At 43.9% G+C, this 20,790-nt stretch overlaps 1 protein-coding gene across 1 annotated transcript in view; it reads left to right on the top strand.

Moving 5' to 3' along the window:
- The window catches only part of CDK17 (cyclin dependent kinase 17), a 1,919,677-nt gene that overhangs the window by 672,819 nt on the left and 1,226,068 nt on the right, over nt 1-20,790 (top strand). Inside the window, exon 3 of the mRNA XM_044087623.1 lies at nt 14,121-14,269. Within this exon, the coding sequence (XP_043943558.1) occupies nt 14,143-14,269 (127 nt within the window). The 5' untranslated portion in view covers nt 14,121-14,142. The remainder of the gene's footprint in view (nt 1-14,120; nt 14,270-20,790) is intronic.

The following is a 20,790-nucleotide window of genomic DNA, read 5'->3' as shown; positions in this document are numbered from 1 at the left end:
TAGCCAGGTACACCACATTCTTAGATTGACAGTTGAACTTAAATTTGAGCCTGTACTGTTGTTGGTTAATTATGAATGTGTTTGTTACATCCATATGTCGACAAAAATTACAGGACTCGCATTTAACCATACCAGTGATTTTTTGGGGTACTGTAACATTGTTGTTCCAACAAGTTCTTAAGATTTTTACCCCTCCTACAAATTATTTTTGGATGTTCGCCTAGCTTTTCAGTTAGTAATGGGCTGACTTTAAACAACTCCCAATTCTTCTGTAAGATCCCAGTAATCAATTTACTGTCTATGCAGTAAGTTGTGATGAAATTCATCCGGAATCCCATTTTACTATGATCTACTGCACAAGTATCCTGTTGGTTACCATCATTAGACAGAACTAAGGTGTTACTGTCAACTGTTTGGGCTGCCCTATGATATTTAACACTTAAGATAGGGTTTTTTGTTTTCTCAAGTTTGGTTCGTGTCAGTGAAGTTTTTCTTGGCCACCCGGATTACTTTTTGCCTTTCTCCCTTTCCCCTTAATACTAAAGATGTTCATCGTGTTTCACTGTTGCAGTCCAAATAAATGGGCTATCTGGCTCCTGGTAGCCCTCAGTCGGCCAGAATACCAAACGTAAGTAAAAATGACATCAGTTGCCGTCGGTTGTAAAGGACGTCAGGGCGCCTGAAACAAAAGGAGGCAGCCAATGTCACTTCCTCAGTCTTACTTGCCGCGGAGCCCGAAGCAGAAGCTTTCCATGCACAAGTGCCGATTGGCAGTGTACCTTTGTTGGTTTCCGACTGCAAGAGTTGAGGTCAACTACAGCTAAGTACCCCATTGGGGGATCCTCTCTTCTTGCCTTAACGAATGTCAGAAAAAGTTACTAATTGCCTTACCTGTGGAAAGCAGATTCCCCATAGAGATTTTCATTCCTATTGCATTATTTGTTTAGGCCTTGACCACAGCGACATTCCCAAGTGTGATATCTGTGCCTCCTTTAATCCGTGTACTATCTGTCGTTGGGCTAAGATTTTGGCTAGGCATTTTGGAGTTTGGCTTAAGTTCGTTGGTATGGTATCCGCGGGTCTTCAGGCTTCGGATGTTCCGAAGAAATGTAAGGATAAGGACCGCGACAGGCCTCTGAAAGCTAAGTTCTCGGATGAGGTTAAGTTGGTCGCCAGTGAGATGCCTTTGCAGTCCCTAAAGCCCACAGATGTACAACCGCAGGCCTTGATTGAGTCAGAGTCCCTTAGGCCTTCGGCCTCCGTTTTGCCTTCTGACCTGTCGCCGGTCGCCTCTTCTGCTGGAGCCGGAGCCGCTAAGCTGACTCTGGTGTCCGAGGCCTCCATTTTGCATTCTGACAGCAAACTTCTTCCTTCAACCTCTGCTGCAACTTCGGCGGTTGCCAGGCCTCCCGAGTCCTTCAGGCTTGCAGGTAAATCTTCCATTTGTAAGCCTGTGAAAAGGCAGGCTCCAGCTTCTTCTCGTTCCCCTCAATCCCAAATGGTTAAAATGGCTAATGATTTGTTGACTCTTATTAGGGGTTCTCAGCATCCTCCTCCTAAAAGGAGTAGGGATGTTTCTCCTGAGGTTTTGTCCTGCTCAGGTACTGATTCTTCCAGCATTTCTGCTGATGAAGAGGAATTTTCTCAGGCTTTTTCTCCTTTTGAGGATTCAGATGCAGAGGAGTCCATCCCTTTGGCCTCTCCTCCAGAGGATTTCTCTTTTGGTAATACTTTAAAACCCTCAGAGAACATTTTAAATGGGAAAGTCAGGATTATCCTCAATCCAAGAAATGGATTAGGGAGTTTCTGGATTTACCTCAGCATAAGCCTCTTGCTATTCCCCGTGTGTTGGAAGTTGTTGTTGATGTTTTTCTGGAAAATTCCTTGTCTCCAAATTTGGTTCCTCCTGCTTCCAGGAAGCCTGACAAAGTAGTACAGAGTCCCTGATTCTCATCTTTTTCTTTTCAGGAATCCGTTGGCGGATCCAGAGGTTATTTCTCAGGGCCCTTAAAGAGTTAAGGCCACTGTTACCAGGAATCCTGTTCCCTCTGATAGGGAGTCTAGGAACCTAGAAAGGTGGGGCAAGAAGGTTTATACTTCTGCCACCCTAGCTATTAGGGCTAACAATTGTCTTTTTCATATGCTGAAGTACCAGCAGCACACCTTGGAGGTTATTAAGTCTAGGATAGCAAGTGTACCTCTTTTGACAGAGAGTAAAGACATGCAGGATTTACTGAATTCCGCCAGTCTGGTTAATAAGCATTCTTTGCATTGTGGTTTTGACATCCTTGAGGCCTCCAGCAGGGCTATGGCTACTGGATCTGTTATTAGAAGGCACACTTGGCTCAGAGAACAGCCTCTTCCAGAACCTGTCAAGGCTAACCTTTTGGATGTGCCTTTGCATAAAGACAGTCTTTTTGGCAGCAAAGCAGAGGAGGTACTAAAGAAGATGGAGGAGAAGGCCAAGTCCATGCAAACTGTTAATGATCTTCTGCAAGTTCAACCCCCTCGCTTTAGCAGGAATTACCCTTCCAAGAGTTGGACCTTTCCTGATACCAGCAGACAGAACTGTTCCAGGACTACAGGTTACAAATCTTCTAGGGAGCAGGGGGCTACCCCTCAAAGGTCTAGGCGTTGGCAGGCTTCCACTTCTAAAAGAGGAAGCTCCAAGCCTGCATCTTAATCAAAACACTCTCAATTACTTTTTACAACTTCTGCCTGTTCTTGCTTGCCGGGAGAGTCCTTTAGGGGGAAGGTTGGCCCTTTTTGCTGATGTCTGGGCCACTATCACAGATGACAAATGAGTGCTCAGAACAGTGTCCCTAGGGCACAAGTTTTCTTTCCGCACCTTTCCAGCTCCCAAGGGTTTCCCGGACGTTCCTCCACACCAAAGGGCAGAAGTAGAAAAACAAATTTTGTCTCTGTCTCATCTGGGAGCAATAGAATCAGTTCCTGCTCAGCAGGTAGGCCAGGGCTTTTATTCCAGGCTTTTCCTAGTTCCAAAAAAAGAAGGCACCCGGCATCCTATCCTGGATCTTTCCATTCTGAATTCTTTTCTAGTAATTCCAAAGTTCAAAATGCTCACTCTGCATCAGTTGCTACCACTGCTAGAAAAGGATTCCTGGCTGGTAACCTTGGATCTCAAAGAGGCTTATCTGCATATTCCTATCAGGGAAAGTTGCAGGCAGTACCTTAGATTCAGAGTGGGCGAGCAACATTACCAATTCTCTGTACTGCCCTTTGGCTTATCCCAGAGTCTTCACAAAGTGCCTTGCCCCGGTCTTTGCTTTTTGCAGGCAGAAGAAAATTCAGATTTACCCATACTTGGATGACTGTCTGATTCAAGCAAGTTCTCAGGAACAGCTATTAAAGGATTTGAAATTCGTAAAGACTCTTCTCTCTTCCCTGGGTTACTCTCTCAACGTGGAAAAATCGAAAATGGTACCATCCAAGGAGATAACATTCCTAGGAGCGAGTCTGAACACAGCCACCCAGATGATATGTCTCACCCAGGAGAAGCAGGCAATTCTTTCAATTTACTTCAAGGACTTGGCAAGCCTGTTCCAGTTCCCTGCAAGGAAATACCTGCAAGCTCTGGGATTCATGGCATCTTGTATTCTCATGATTCCATATGCAAGACTGCATATGAGGAAATTGCAATGGTACTTCAAGAACATTTGGTGTCAACACACAGAGGACCTGGATATGATGATTCCTCTGCTTCCATCTCTGCAGGCGGAGTTTCTATGGTGGGCAATAGCCTGTCTACAAAACAAAGGCATGCCTTTTCAGACACCTCTTGCCACTCAAGTTCTGACTACAGACGCATCGGATTACACCTGGGTAGCACAACTGCATGGCAGATGCATACAGGGACGTTGGAATGCCCAGCAGATGCACATGCACATAAATCTAAAAGAGTTGATTGCAGTTCAGCAGGCCTTACTAGCTTTCAAGCATCTTCTTTCTCCAGGGACCCTGCTTGTCAGGACAGACAACACCACGGTCATGTGGTACATCAACAAGCAAGGAGGGACTCACTCTTACCCCTTGTTCAGGAAAAGTATGAATCTTTGGTCCATGGCAGCATTCCTGGACCTGCATCTCCTAACTCAGTTTCTTCCAGGAAGGCTCAATGTTTTGGCAGAACAGTTAACTCTGGATAATCACGAATGGCAGCTGAACAGAGCAGTCTTTTACAGCATCATTCAACGTTGGGGCACTCCTCAGTTGAATCTTTTCTCCTCCCCAGATAACCATCTGTTACCTCTCTTTTGCACCAGACAGCAACACAGCAGAGCTTGGAAAGTGGATGCTCTGTCCTTTCCTTGGACGTTGCTATCAGTGTATGCCTTCCCTCCTCTTCCTCTTTTTCCCAGAGTATTAGTGAAGATCAGGGATGAAAATCCAAGGACTATTCTCATAGCTCCAGACTGACCCAGACAGCATTGGTATCCGCTGCTTCGCAGTCTCTTCCATCTTCCTCCTTGGCATCTTCCTCTGAAGCCAGATCTTTTGTTTTAGGAAAGGGGAGACATTCCACATCCTCATCTTCAGTCTGTCCATCTGGCAGCATGGCTCATTGTATGACTCCTTCCCTTTCTTCCTCCCTTTCCCAACAGGTGGTTGATGTGCTGAGGGAGGCCAGGAGGGCTAGCACTATGAGATCTTATGCTGGCAAATGGGAAAGGTTCTCTCAATGGATGCAGGCTAGAGGGGAGTCTGCCTCTCAACCTACCCTTCCTCTGATCCTGGAATACCTGGCTGATTTGCTTCAGGGTGGTCTTTCCTTTAACTCTATCAAGATCCATGCTTCAGCCATCTCTGCTCATTGTTCTATTGAACAGCCCATTTTCTCTCATCCCCTGATGAAAATGTTTCTCAGAGGTGCTTGCAATTTAAAACCTCCCAGGAGAGCACCTACTCCAGCCTGGGATCTTAATTTTGTTCTGAAGAAACTCACTCTTCCTCCTTTTGAGCCAGCTGCCTCTACTGATTTAAAGTTTCTCTCTTGGAAGACCGCCTTCCTCTTGGCTATAACTTCAGCAAGGAGGGTTTTGGAGCTGCAAGCTTTGATGGCCATGGAGCCTTTTCTTATTTTCCATGCAGATAGAGTCTCTCTGAGGAGTAATCCCTCCTTTATGCCTAAGGTGGTTTCCAGCCTGACTCTTTATCAGTCCATACACCTTCCTACCTTCTTTCCTAATCCTCGCAATAGAGATGAAAGGATCCTACATTCTCTTGATGTGCACAGACAGCTCAGGTTTTACCTGAACAGGACTTAGGACCTTCGGAAATCAGCACAGTTATTGGTCAGTTTTGCCCCTGGAGCCCAGGGCAAGGCTATTTCTAAGCAAACCATTTCTAAGTGGATTGCACATTGTATTACCTTTTTTATTCCTTTCATGGTAAATCTCTGCCTCAAGGTGTTAGGACCTACTGTACTAGAGCAGCTTCCACTTCTGCAACCTTTTTAAGAGGTGTCCCTACTAAAGACATTTTAGAAGCTGCCACTTGGTCTTCTGTTCACACTTTCACAAAGCATTATAATTTGCCTCTGTTTTCTAGAGCCAAGGCAGGGTTTGCCACTGCGGTGTTGCAGGGCATTATCTCCAATCCTTGATGCTGTTGGTTCCTCCCCCCTTTTTTCTCTTGGCTTTGGTAATCAACCCATTTGTTAGGACTGCAACAGTGAAACATGATGAACATAGTACAGCTGTGTACACTTACCATAAATATAGATTTTCGAGCATATTCACTGTTGCAGTCCTGGTTTCTCTCCCTCCTTCCTCCTTTTTGTGGTCCTCTCCTATTCTCTTTTCCTGAGGTACAGGCTTAATTTGTCATTTGTCAAATTTGTTTTTGGTTTAAGCCTTATTTTCTGGGGTCTCCTGACTCGTATGGCAAGAAAGACTGAGGAAGTGACGTCGGCTGCCTCCTTTTGTATCGGACGCCTTGACATCCTTTACAACCGATGGCAACCGAAGTAATTTTTACTTACCTTTGGTATTCTGGCCGAGTGAGGGCTACCAGGAGCTGGATAACCCATTTGTTTGCAATTGTGAATACACTCGAAAATCCACATTTATGGTAAGTGTACACAACTGTACTTTTCTTCAGAAAGCCTCCAAGTTGAAGAGCAAAGTGATCCTCATTGCCCCTTTTTGGCCTCGGCAAATCTGGCTCACCTTTCTCTGGTCTCGTGTAGTTTGCCTCATGGATGCTTGAACCACATCCGGATCTACTGTCCCATCCATCAGGGCAAATTTATCCTGATCTCCTAGGTCTGAAGCTAACTACATGGTTTCTCCAATTCCAGTGATGGTTAGATCCGACAGGCTTTCATCCCCAGTCCGTAACATTCTGAACTCCTTCCACAAATCTTCCACTAGAAGAATTTACAAGAGCAAATGGAAGAAATTTTCTGTTTGGGCTAAACAGCAGAATTTAGATCCCTTTACTGCTCCCATTCCAGCAGTCCTAGAATTTTTTGCTCATATTTTTGATGAGGGGCCCAGTCATTCCATTGTAAAAGTACAGTTAGCAGCCGTTTCAAGTTATGTTTTTGGAGAAAATGCATCTTCTTTAGTCTTATCAAAGTTGTGGAAAGCTTTCCTTAGAGGGACTTTCCTTTTTCACCCACCTGTCAAAGATCCAACCCCGCCTTGGGATCTATGATTTTGCAGGCTGTGGTTCTTCCTCCTTTTGAAGCTTCAGCCAATGTAGACTTAAAAAATTTATCTTGGAAGATTATTTTTCTGTTTGCTATCTCTTCTGCAAGACAAGTGTCTGAATTGCAAGCCCTGTCCTCTAAATATCTTTACGTAATTTTTCACAAAGACAGAGTGACCTTATGTATTAATCCATCTTTTCTTCCCAAAGTTGCGACTGACAACAATATAAACCAGTCTGTTAACCTACTTGTCTTTTTCCCTCATTTCTAAAACAAAGGAGAATACACACTTCATCTGTTAAATGTTCACACACAGTTGTGTTTTTATCTAGACAGAACTAAATCTTTCAGAAAATATGACCAGCTTTTTGTATCTTTTTCAGATGCAAAAAATAGCAAAGCAGTTACTAAGACCACCTTAGCTAAACTGTTACAGTGACTACATTTCACTTGTTTATGACTCTAAAGGTGTTCCTTTACCTCATTGAGTTAAAGCTCACTCTGCTAGATCTCTGGCAACTTCTCAAGCCTTTTGGGCCAAAGTTTCAGTTGATAATATTTGTTCGGCTGCCTCCTGGTCTAATTTGCATACCTTTATTTCCCACTACATACTGGACATAGTGTCCAGAAGTAGGGCTGCTTTTGGTTCGGCAGTACTCCAGGATATCCTTCCATGAAGGCCACCCAAGGTTTAGTTGTAGCTGGGGACTCTGTCCCACAGGTCGAGGAAGAATGACAAAACAACATCAGATAAAGAAGCTATGTACTTAGCATAATGTTCCATCTGTGTTGGCTTTCTCATTCTTCCTCGACCTTCTCTCCCTCCTTCCCCCTTTCCCTTTGGGTATGACATGACACATGTGTTTATAGGAATCTCTGTTCCTTATTGAGCTCCTGTTCTTTCTTTATTCTTTGTTGGTAGCTGTCAGAATTAGTTGTACTTTGCCTATATGGTTTATTGTTGGCAGTAGCAGCAAACTCCAGGTGGGAAGTGAGGCATTATGGGTAGGGGAAAGCTTGAGCTTCGGAACCTAAGCGTTTGGAAAGCATCTGAGTCGGATCTGAGGTCAGATACGAAACCTACATATCGAGGAAGAATGAGAAAGACAACACAGATGGAACGTTATGGTAAGTGCATAACTTTTTTTTTTTGTTTTGCATAAGAGGCCTCCAAGGAAACCAGTGGCCCCTCCTTGGGATCTTATTTTTGTGTTAGAGAAGCTAGCGTTTGCTCACTTTGAACATGGATAACTGTTTTTTCTGATTGCTCTAACCTCTGCAAGAAGAGTATCCAAGTTGCAGGCTTCAGTGGTGAATCAACCCTATCTCATTTTCCATAGAGCCAGGGTTTCTTTCAGAACTAATCCTTCTTTTATGCATAAAGTGGTATCTGAGTTTACATTGTCATTCTTTTCTGAACCTAAAAATAAAGGGGAGAGGATATTTCATACCTTGGCTGACCACAGACAACTCTGGTACTAAATATTTTAGATCTTTGGATCAGTTGTTCATTTCTTGTGAAGGTAAAAAGAAAGGACATCCTGCATCAAAATAGTCTATTTACAAATTGTTGTCTCAAGCTGTTATCCTTTGTTATACTCAAAACTGTTCCAGGCATGGTCAAGACTCACTCTACCAGGGCCTTGGCTTCATCTGTGGCTTTTTGTAAAGATAGGGATGGATTCAAGCTAGGGTAAAACGAGAGCTACAATGCTCCGTATACTAACAGACAGCCATACTGTTAAAAAAACAACTTCAGAGTGGATCAAAGAAACAAAAACTTTAATAAAAGTAAAATGTTATCTTTTGAACAATTACATCCACTGTAAAACTGTTACACTTAGTGCTTTCATCCCGTTCAATTAAGGGGCTTCGTCAGAGTAACAGCAAAATCCAAGGCCGCTATTTTAAAAGACAAAGCCCGCAAAATTACTTTGTATCATTGTTAGTTTTAACAGTACGGCCATCCGTTAGTATACAGAGCTTTGTAGATCTTGTTTTACCCATGGGTCACATTTTTTTTTGCAAGTTTGTTCAGTTTTTCAGTCCTTCTAGGTTAGGCTTTGCTAAGACTACCTTTCCCCTTCCACCTCCCAAGTGTAGTAAGCTAGGGTAATCTACCCATATTGCTAAGGCTGCTGCAGCAGTGATCAATATAATGAACATAGTACAGTTGTGTAAGTAAACTTACCATAACAGTAGGTGTTCGAATGATCATTGCAACAGTAGCTGTTCCATCTCTCCCTCAATTCCACCCCCCACATTTTTGGGTATGTTGTTTTTATGCCAAATTGTGGACACCTTTTTTCTGTTGTTCTTCACCTTGTCCTTTCAGGGTTCAGCCTCCTCTCTCTGTTGGCCTGAAAGCTCTGAAGGGCTTGGAGTCCACACCTGTCTTTTTAGTCAGCTCAGCTGGGCTAACTGTTTGGGCACGTGGAGGGTGCTCTGATGGCTGTCTTCCAGCTTTATCCTTGGCAGGATGTAACCCATATTGCTAAGGCTACTGCAGCAGTGATGATTCAAACATCTACTGTTATGATAAGTTTACTTACACAACTGTATTTTGTTGGTCTTGGGGGATGGTCCTGGTGTGCTGTGATCCCACCTTGCCAATATGTGAAGGCGGAGCCCTGGGAGAGTGTGCCTGCATTAAGTAAGTCTTTTCCCAGGGATTCTCCCAGGAAAAGAAAATGTAAATATGGTTTCTCATTTCTTTATTTCTTTTTTTCTATGGACAAGGAAGACTTGCTGACATTTGCCAGCGAATTAATTTCTTCTTTTTCTGTGCCTGTTTCCCTTTATATAAAAAAAAAAGTTCCCTGTCTTTTCGACACCGATTTTCAGTCAGAAGAGCAAGGATTGGAAGGGAAACTATTGTACTTCAGGAATCTCCTATCAGGTTGAAGATTTTGATTCCGAGGAAGGTGTGTCATCAGATTTCCCATCAGAGGACTTATTTTCTGATACCTTATCTAAAATGAAAGATGGTTTTCTGTGGGAGTAATGTATTATGATTTGTTACTGCTGTACCTCTGTTATATCTGCTTTGGAAAATGTTTTCCTCGTGGCTTGTAGTTTCCCTAACAGTCAACCTCTTGCCTCTAGAAGTCTGACAGGTTATTCAGCATACCCCATCTCACAAGGACTTGTTTTCTAATTCTGTACCAAGACCCTGCAATGATTTGTTTGTCTATAACTGCTTCTACTAGACAAATTGCTAATGATAATCCTGTTCCCTCTGATGAGGATGGGAAAGCTTTTGTCAGATTTGGGAAGAAATGGTATTCCAAACTGCCAGGCTCATATATCAAAGTTTTTACTACTGTTTGTTGAGAACATGAAAAAGCAAACTATTAACTTGTCTTCCTCCTGAGGTGAAAAATTATTTGAACGAGTCTTGTTTCTACTCATGTAATTAAGCTTGGCTGAAAGTGTTCTGATGATGCTACTGATACTGTCTGTCTCCAGGGTAGTTGCTTCTGGGTCATTCATGAAAATATTAACTTGGTTACAATTTCAATATCTTCCTGACTATGCTAAAACTGAAATTTTAGGTTATCCCCCGCAAAAGGGAAGTTTTGTTTGATCCTTTTGCAGCTGACGTACTTGAGAGGTTTAATGAAAGGGGAAATTAGAGTCTAGGGATGACCCAAATCTTCCAACCTTCCTTTTGTAAGGCAAATAAAAGTTTTTCTTCCACATTAGTTATCTCCCTTTTACAAAAGGCAATTCAAACAGCAAGGTGCCTACAAGCAGGGTTTGAAAAAGCAATGATAAGGAGGCTGCAAAAAGAAAGGGAGAGCCTCTCAAAAGCACGGACAGTCCATAATGTTTATTGACCTCTTCAGGCTTCCTCCACCTCCCACCCTGGCAATTTTCACTGTGTCTGAGTTTATATGCTTCTTTGTGGCATCAGATTGTTTTAGACAAATGGCTTCTGAAAGTCATTCAGCAGGGGGTACACTTGGCATTGGGATCCCCTCCCCCTTTACAGGGGATTCCTCCTTGCCCAGTAAACCAGATTTCCCTGTTTCCGCCAGTTCTGGAACAAATGTTATCTCAGTAAGTCTTGTAAACAATGGCTGCCTGCCAGTTAGGGAAAGAGTTTTTATTCAAGGATTTTTCTGGTCCCAAAGAAAGAAGGGACTTGGAGAACAGTACTAGACCTCTCCTTTCTCTGTCTTTTTGTCAGGATCCCAAAGTTCACAATGTTATTCCTTTGAACATGTTGCCTCTTGTCACTTCACTAGCTTTCATGGTAAAGCTAGTCTTAAAAGATGCCTACCACCACCACATTCCCACTGGCAAACTTTTCAGATGTTTTTTACACTTTTTTGTATCTGGCTATCTTTATCGGTTCTTTGTTGTGCCTGATCAGTATCAGTAAGAAACTAAGGTCCCTCATAAAATCATCCAAGGCTAACTTCAAAAGAAAAATAGCCAAGGATTTGAAAGATAACCACAAAGCCTTCTTTAGCTATGTCAAGAATCTAAGTGGCAACTCGCAGATATGCTCTGAGCTAGTGCAAAATAGCACAAAATATACTGAACCTACTGATATTGCCAACATCCTGGCAGATAGATTCAGTGCAAACTTCACCTCCCTCTCACCTTCAAAAGGTCCCACAACAATACCGGAAAAGTGTAGTGTCCCGGAAATCACAGAAACACAGATGAAAACAGCCCTTTCAAAAGCCAAAAACACAGCATCAATGGGGCCAGATGGTGTCCCAGGCTGCGTCTTGCACAAACTACAGAACGAACTAACCCCCCACCTAAACACACAGGCTACGTGCCCATAGAATGGAGCACAGCAACAGTTATTCTACTCCACAAAGGAGGGGCCACAACTGACCCTGGCAACTATCGCCCCATAAGCCTGACTAGCCTGGTCTGCAAGGCTATGGAGCGCATCATCGTGGAACTCGTTAACAAAGACATTGGGAACCTCCAAACACCTGACCCGACCCAGTTCGGCTTTAAGGGCAGATCATGCCTACTAAACCTGGTTGACTTCTTCGAGACAGTCACCAAGGCCATAGACGAGGGACAGTTGGTTCACACAGCCTACCTTGATCTCGCCAAGGCATTCAACACCATTCCTCACTCGGGTATTATAGAAAAACTCACCAGCCTGAACATAAACCCCTACGTCACAAGATGGGTTGCCAACTGGCTTACAGACAGAACTCACACGGTAAGAATAGTGGGCTCCAGGTCCGACTCTAAACCAGTCACAAGTGGTGTCCCGCAAGGCTCTGTTCTGGGACCCCTACTGTTCGGCATATATTTCTCAGAAGTACAGGCAAACACAGGAGGACTATGGCTAACGAAGTTCGCCGATGACTGCAAACTGGGAGCCATAATTGACTCGCCGACTGACACAGACATCCTTCAAAAAGGCCTTACAAAGACAGACACCTGGTGTCAACGTCATGGCCTCAAGCTAAATGCCAAAAAATGCATAGTCGTCCCATTTGGGAAAAACAAAACACCCATGAATTACCACATAGGCGGCAGCCCCCTTAATACAGAAGAGGTAATAAGAGATCTGGGGACCCAGGTAGATAGTAATCTCTCCTTTGACAATCATATTGCCAAAGTAGTTAGGAAATCCTTCTATGTGGCCCATCTAATTACTAAGGGGTTCGCATCTAGAAATAGAGGTTATAGTGCCCCTCTACTCATCATTCATCAGACCCATCATAGAGTACAATGCCCCGTTTGGGATGTCCCTCACAAGACACTTCCAGCAGCTGAAAAGACCACAAAAGCACCTCACCAAGAGGATTACTGGCCTCAAACATATGTCCTATGCAGCCCGACTGAAAAAACTCCAGCTGTACTCAGTGGCATATCGCTTACTCAGAGGTGATCTCTGCCTGACATACAAAGCCATGTCCAACTCAGAATTGATGGACATGCTCCACCTAAGAAATCCAAGTCACTGCGAGCCCTACGCTCTAGTGAGCTAAACCTCGCCACAACAGTAAATAGAACATGCTGGAGGGATTGATTCCTGTCACAGAGACTCCCCATGCTTTGGAACAAAATTCCTAACTACATTAGGCAGAGCCCCTCACTAACACTCTTCAAGAGAAGCCTTGACGAGTGGATGGGTAACAGAAAATACACCCCTGGGATCACTTCATTGGCTCTGCTTGACAGAGGCTCAGTTAATTAGTGAATGGGGCGGGAAAGCCGACACACTCTGGCTAGGCTTAAAAATGCCCTCTGGCAGATAGCCTAGTACCTACCTATGAACCTATGTTTTATCCATTGGACCATCTACTGCTCCAGGGGTGTTTACAAAGTGCCTGGCTCCAGTAATTGCTCATTGCAGACTTCAAAGCATTCCCATTTTTCTGCATTTGGACAATTGTCTTGTATGTGCACATTTTTTTTTCCATTTGTCAGGAGTCCATAACTACGGTTCAAAATCATTCGGGTTTTTCAAGTGAAGTTAAAGAAATCTTCTCTCATCTCTTCTCGCAAAATATTTGCTTTTGAGATGTCTGTTAGATTCAGCTCTGGGAAGAGCCTTTATTCCTCCAGACAAAGTGGAGGTGTTCCAACAATTCTTCTAGAGATTTTCTGTTCATAGCCAGTTATCATTAAATGAATTTCTCAGAATTGTAGGCTTCATAACTACATGGCTTCTCTGATCCTTATGTTTCTTTGGCCGAATTCACATGAGAAAAATTCACTGGTACCTCGGGTCAGTCTGGGTTCAACATCTACACCCTTTATATTTTTATATTCCTAGATTTGGGTATGTCAGGAGGGGGAGATGTTCTGCAGTGGATAAACTAGTTCTTTCAGAATCTAGGTGCCCCATTCTCCCTTCTTGTTGCCTCTTCTGTTTGTCACGCAGACACTTCAGACCTGGTGTGGAGAGTGGTTTCTGAAGGTGTGAAAATGCAGTGTCTGTGGAGCAAAAGTTGACAGACAAAACCACATAAATATCAAATAGATAGTGGCACTAATAAATCCTTTGAAAGCTCTTAACCTTTGGTATGCAGGGCATCTTCGAGTTATCATAGAAAACACCACAATGATGTGATATATAAGCAGGTGAGGTGCCATATCCTACCATCTTTGCAGACTTGCTATGAACCCACAAGGTGAATAGAAATGTTATGATTGACAGTTATTCTTTGTGGAATGTTATTTTAACAATCACGGTAAGTGTCTTGCATCTCCTTACAGGATGCTTTGAGGCATGTCACTTAAGTTTTGTTCAAGCAGTATCATGGCTGAGGAACCTGACATTTTAAACATTTATTGCTGTTTGTGGATTTACTTTGTCAGGCATTTAACTTTATGTAAAATAATAACTTTAAATCAGACTTATGAGATAATGCTGCATAATATGTATTACTGATATTTCTGCAGTGCTTGCCAGATCACAGAAGTAACTGTGTACTACTGATCTGTTTAATTGCAGGTTTCTCTAGGCTGAGCTTTTGATGGAGAAAATGAAGAAGTTTAAGAGGAGGTTTTCTTTGAACTTACGTGGCAGCCAGACTATTGATGAGTCGTTATCTGAACTAGCAGAACAGATTACAATTGAAGAAAATAGCAGCAAAGATAATGGTAGGCTACATGAATTTGTTAACCAATAGTCTCATGCTTTAGGTAGGATTTTGAATGATGTAAATGAAATATGCAAAAGATCTTGGGTGCTGGCTTTCTTCTCTGCTTGCAGTCTTAGTTCATTTTGTAACTGAAAGTTGTTGTCTTTGCACTAAATATGAATCCTATTTGAGATGGGTTTTAGTAGTGGTCGTAAATGTGTTTATGAAAGTCCAAATGATCATAGGAAGTTACTAGGCTATTTGCCTTGAGGCTCTTACAAGCCTAGCCAAGAATTTAGCCCATGTTCCAACAAGTCAGGACCCGATGCCACTGTCCAGCAGGGACACCGGTGGAATCCCAGGGGTGCATTTTCTGTTCCCCATCCAGTTATCCAGGTTGCGCTTAAAAAGGTTTAATGAGGTACTCTGCTTTATGTGGAGAGGGAGTCTATTCCACAAAACAGGGAGTCTGTGGGACACAAATCTGTCCAACCAACAAGTCCTATTAATGTCACAGACCAGGTTGAGGTCGTGCATGCGGGTTACTGGAGTGGAGTTTGACTTGCAGATATGCAGCAGTCTCACCAGGATGGGGTCTGAGATTGCTCTGTATGCCAGACAGAGATCACCTCTTAGGAGTCTATAGGAGACTAAGTAGAGAGAGGGGCAGGGCTTTTAGCCTATCTGTGCAGGGTAGATGCTTGAGGCCCTGGATTCTCCGGATGAGGAACCTCTTTTGTCTTTCCAGCTGCTGCATGTGGTTTGTGAGGTACATGCCGAAAGGGGCATTGTACTCAATAATGGGTCTTATAAGGGATGAATACAGGGATGTTATGACCACCTTGTCCCTGGATGAAGTACCCTTACTAATGAGGTGGGCCATGTAGAAAGCTTTCCATACAACGGAGGAAGTATAGTGGTCAAAAGTCAGTTTGCTATCAACCTGGGTGCCCAAGTCCCTCACGACTAATTGCGTGCTTAGTACCTTATTATCAGTGTGATACTTTGTGGGAACATCATCACTCCAAAAGGGATGATGATGCATTTTTTGGCATTCAGTTTGCGGCCATGTTTCTGGCACCAGTCATTTGTTTGGGTGAGACCCTTTTGGAGGGTAACCATTGAGGGACTTCTGCATTCAGGAAAAATGTAGTGTATTGCTTACCCCTAGAAATACTTTGCAGGATATTTTCCTGCAAACAGCAAATCATTTTTCCGTTTTGAGAATTGTTGCATTCATGCCAGTGGTTCCTTTTGGCTTAGTTCCACTTAGCAACTGTAGTTTCATACGCTATCATGCCGTTGTTTGGAGCTAGCTTTTTTAATCAAGTGATTTACCAGCTAGTAATATGCAGCATGTGAAAAGGTAGTCTGAGAGCAACAAAGTGCCACTAAAATTGCTTCTCTAGGATATACAGCAGTGGAGATGTTAACCATTATAGGTTCATAGGTTCATACTAGGCTATCTGCCCTAGGGCATTTATAAGCCTAGCCAGAGTGTGTTTGGCTTTCGCCACCCATTTTAAATGAATTTTGCTAAGCCATTTTTCGAGGTTAGTATACTGTGCCTCTGTCTAACAGTGACACAGAAGTGATACCCAGTGTAAACCTACTATCTCCCATCCACTCATCAAGATTCCTCTTGAAGAGAGTCAATGAGGGACTCTGCCTAACCTGGACTGGGATTTTATTCCAGAGTGAAGGGAGCCTCTGGGTTATGAATCTGTCCCTCCAGCATGTCCTATTTATTTCAGTGCTGAGGTTCAAGTTTCTCGAGCGCGTAGCTCGATGGGATTTGGATTTTCTGAGGTGCAGCATGTCCATTAATTCCAGGTTGGACATGGCTTTATACGTCAGGCACAGATCGCCTCTGAGCAGGCGGTATGCCACTGAGTAGAGCTGGAGTTTCTTTAACCGGGCAGCATATGGCATCTGTTTGAGCCCTTTGATCCTCTTGGTGAGGTACTTTTGGGGTCTTTCCAGTTGCTGCAGGTGTCTGGAAAGGTACATCCCAAAAGGGGCATTGTACTCAATTATGGGCCTGATGAGGGATGAGTAAAGAGGCACAATGACCTCCCCTGATCTAGATGTGAATCCCTTCATGATTAGGTGGGCTATATAAAATGTTTTTCTAACCACTTTGGCCACATGGCTGTCAAATGAGAGATTGTTATCAACTTGGGTCCCCAGGTCCCTAATTACTTCTTCTGTACTTAATGGATTACCACCTATGTGGTAATTTGTGGGCACTTTGTTTTTGCCAAAGGGGATGACTATACACTTTTTGGCATTTAGCTTGAGGCCATGGCTCTGGCACCAGTTGTCTGTTTCTATGAGGCCCTTTTGGAGGATGCTTGTGTCGGCTGGAGAGTCGATTATGACTCCCAGTTTGCAGTCATCTGCGAACTTGGTCAGCCACAGTCCTTCCGTGTTAGCCTGTACCTCCGAGAAATATATACCGAACAAGAGAGGTCCCAGCACTGAGCCTTGTGGGACGCCACTTGTAACTGGTTTGGAGTCTAACATGGCTCCAGCAATTCTAACCATGTGGGTTCTGTCCTTGAGCCAGTTTGCAACCCATCTAGTGACGTAGGGGTTTATATTTAAGCTGGTGAGCTTATCTATAATGCCCGAGTGGGGTATTGAATCGAAGGCTTTTGCAAGTCCAGGTAGGCTGTGTGGACCACCTTCCCCTCGTCAATGGCCTTGGTGACTGTTTCAAAGAAATCAACCAGGTTTAAGAGGCAGGATCTGCCCTTAACAAAGCTGAACTGGGTAGGATCCAGTGTCTGCAGGTCCCCAATATCTTTATTTATGAGGTCCATGATGATCCTTTCCATAGCTTTGCAGACCAAGCTAGTCAGGCTTATGGGGCGATAGTTTCCAGGATCCGTTGAGGCACCACCTTTTTGGATTGGGACCACTGTTGCTGTACGCCACTCTTTGGGTACATATCCTGTAGTAAGGCTGAGATTGAACAGTAGTTTTAAGTTTGGGTTTAGTTCTTCTTGGAGCTCATGTAGGATGCAGCCCGGTACACCGTCTGGTCCCATTGATGCTGTGTTTTTTGCTTTGGCGAGGGCGGCTCTTACCTGAGCATCTGAGATGTCGGGGGGGCAGCACTCTGCTGGGATAGATATTTGCCCTTTTGGTGGGTGTGGGGGGAGAAGTTTGCGCTGAACCTGTCAGCTAGGATGTTGGCAATGTCTGTGGGTTCGGTGTATTTTTTGTCATTTTGGACTAATTCTGAGCATATCTGGGAATTCCCACCCAGGTTCCTAACATAACTAAAGAAAGCCTTGTGATTATCATTAGTGTCCTTTGCAGTTTTTCTCTCGAAGCTGGCCTTAGACGATTTTATGAGTGCCCGTAGTTTTTTGCTAATACTGATCAGAGATGCCTTCCCTTTTTGGGATTTTGCTCTATCTTGTAGTAGCTTCCTTCTTCTATTGTATAGTTTGTTTATGGCTGGGGTCCACCAGACAGGACGCCTAACTTTGGAGGATTGGGTCTTCGTTTTATTTGGGATTGCATGATCCATGCATTCCTGAAGGTGTTCATAGAATGCGTTTATAAAGGATTCTGCGGTCTGGGCCGTATTTTCCACAGGCCCGGGGGCTTTGAAGGATTCCACCTCGGTTTTGTGGAGTGTGAAATTTGCTTTAGAGAAGTTTTTCACTGTGGTTTTCTGGGCAGGGGCTGGGGTCGGGATGTGAATATCTAGTGAGATTAGTTTATGGTCTGATCTTACCAGTGAGGGTTACACTTCTGGTCTGGAGCATAGAGTCCCCATGTTGGTGATGATCAGGTCCAGTATGTTTTCCCCTCTTGTGGGAGTGGCAACAAGTTGTTCCATAGCATTTGAGTTTATAAATTCTAGGAACCTTCGGGCTAGGGTGTTGGAGCTAGAGTAATGCTCCCAGCCTATGTTAGGGTAGTTGAAGTCGCCCAATATAATGGTGTTTGGAGAGACCTTCATAATTTCCAGTGTTCTCAGGAAGGTCGAGTTGGGGTTCCTGGGTTTGGGAGGGTGGTCTGTAGCAGGCTATAAACTGGAAGGCAGTTTTACCCACTGTTAGTTGCACATGGACAGTCTCTGATGCTTCGTGCTGTGCCACCAACCTGGAGGTGTGGGTATCTTTGACGAATATTGATACTCCCCCATCTTTTGTGGTTCGGTCCAAGTTTTGGGGCCGAAAAACATGGTATGAGGTATAACCTGGTAGTGCTGGGGTGCTCTCGGAAGCCTTGAACCAGGTTTCTGTTACTGCACAGATATCGATGTTCTCCATGCTAAGGAGAGTTTCGAGTGCGTGCATCTTGAGGTTTAGACTACTGGTGTTGAGTAGCATTACTCTTAGTTTCTTATCCCTTGTGATACCTATGGAGGTGGGTTTGTCTTTTGAGCCTTGCCTAAAAAAGGCACTATGGGGTTGGCAAGAGCCTTTGCCTATATCCGAAAGCCCAGGGGGTGACAGGTGCAAGCCGTCCCTAGCGAAGCATCGTGGCTTGTCGAGCATGTCATCCCAGGCAGACAGGCATTGGATCTCCTTTGAATGACAACAATACTTAAGCCAGTTGTTGAAATTGATCATCTTGTCTTCATATTGTGGCATCATTCTTGGTGAGGGTAAGATGCTACTCAAGGTCAGGGTCATACCGGCCTGGGCTACATGCTCAGAGAGCTCCTCTGTGTCTCTTTTCATGCAGTCCAGGGCGGTACGTCTCAGGTCATTCACACCAGCATGGACAATGACTGAGTCATATTTGTACTTGCCTTGGAGTGACCTGAGTGCTTGTGTTATGTGGCGGATCCTAGCGCCCGACAGACAGCTCACCGTGACCTTCTTCTTGTTCAGCCTGGTGAGCGGGATGTCATTGTGCCTGACGATAGAGTCACCTATTATAAGTGTATCAGGTTTGTTGTTTAGCCTTAAGGGCTGTGACTGTTCGGCACACTGACTTTGTGAGCTATGTGTTGCATGTGTTTTGTTTTGGGATAGCAGTTGCTTGGGTGTCTGCTTTGTTGGAGGTCTCTGCTGCTTAGGCAGATTTTTATTTAGAGCCTCTGAGTATGTTTTTGTGTGTTTATGTGTTTGGTTTGCTGTCGTGGTAGGTCTATGTGAGACTGGAATTGTAGTGAGTGTGGTTTCCTTCTCCTCCTGACTGGTTACGCCAGTACTGAGTTGAGAGAGCTTAGCTTTCAGTTTGGCTATATGGTTGCATCTCTCACATGTAATTTGTTGGGAGGAGGAGAGGGGGTTGTCTGTGTACATGAGGCAGTTGTAACATTGCCTCAAGATTCCCAGATTCACCAGCTGGACCAGAGAGGAGATTGACAGCTGACCTTTGGACATGCTAGAATAGTATTGGGAATTCCTTTATAATTGAAAAAAAGGGCCAATGGGGGAACAAAGTACTCAAGGGGAGTTTGTGAGGGTGTAGTGCTTTTAATTTTTAGTGCTGACTTATATAATTGCTTTAGTGAACAAGTGCCAGGCTTTAGAGTGGGAATAGGGTGTTTATTATGAGAACTAGATCAGTTCTAAGGGAAAAAGTGAAGAGCAGACTTTGTGGAGCCGAGAATGGTTTAAACCCAATTAAGCGGCGCTGCCCGATACTGCGCTATGCACAAAATCGCGCAAAGCCGTGCTAAAGCGGGTTTTATACAGGGGGACTTGAAAGAGTTTGAAATTGGCCCAAAACGACCAATAGACTACCAGATTCTTGTGCTGGGAACACTCCTCCAGGGATAGATAGGCTGCTCCAAGCTCCCCACTGCCACTGGTGAACAAAGAAGCCTCCCTTTATCCAAGAAAGGAAATGGGCAACACAGGAACTTTCCAAAAGTCCAGAATACAGCAAAGTCTGTATTTGGACTACTCTAGGTCAGGAAAGACGGGAAATAAGGAACATTTTTTTTTCTTTTTTGCAACAAACAGCAGGAAGATGCAGTAAATATGTAACACAGGCTAGCGCACTTGAGTGTGTAGCCTCAACAGGTAAATGCAACAAACAGGACAAACTTTAAATTACAAGCGCAAAAGCGCGCTAAAGCTGGCTTTAAAGCAGGGGGTTAGAAAGAGATAGGAAATGGCCCAAAACGGCCAATAAGCTACAGGTCACTGGGCTGGAACCACTCCTCAAGGGACAGATAGGCTGCTCAGAGCTCCCCACTCTCACTGGTGAACAAAGAAGCTTCCTCCTATCCAAATAAGGATATGGGCAACACAGAAACTATGACACAGCCCAGAGATCAGCAATACCTGAAGACTGGACTATTCTAGTTCAGTAAAGGCGGGAAACAAGGATTTTTTTTTTTTTTTTTTGCCTAGTAGCAGAAATTAGGTACAGAAACACAGTAAATGCTTTAATTCGGCTAGCGCACTTGAGTGTGTAGCCTACCAGTTAAACTAAGCAAAAACAAACTTTAAAAGTGCAAAAAAACTCAGAAATACAGGCAGGAATGCAATAAAACAACTTTGCACAGCTTATTTAGTTAAAGAAACCGAGAAGTCTATGTATACAGAAAAGCAGCTA

The sequence above is a fragment of the Protopterus annectens genome, chromosome 11.part0 (assembly GCF_019279795.1).
Source record: "Protopterus annectens isolate FY-2018-M chromosome 11.part0, PAN1.0, whole genome shotgun sequence".
Taxonomy (NCBI): domain Eukaryota; kingdom Metazoa; phylum Chordata; order Ceratodontiformes; family Protopteridae; genus Protopterus; species Protopterus annectens.
Note: the sequence above shows the minus strand (reverse complement) of the source record. Positions and strands in the feature narration are given on the sequence as shown.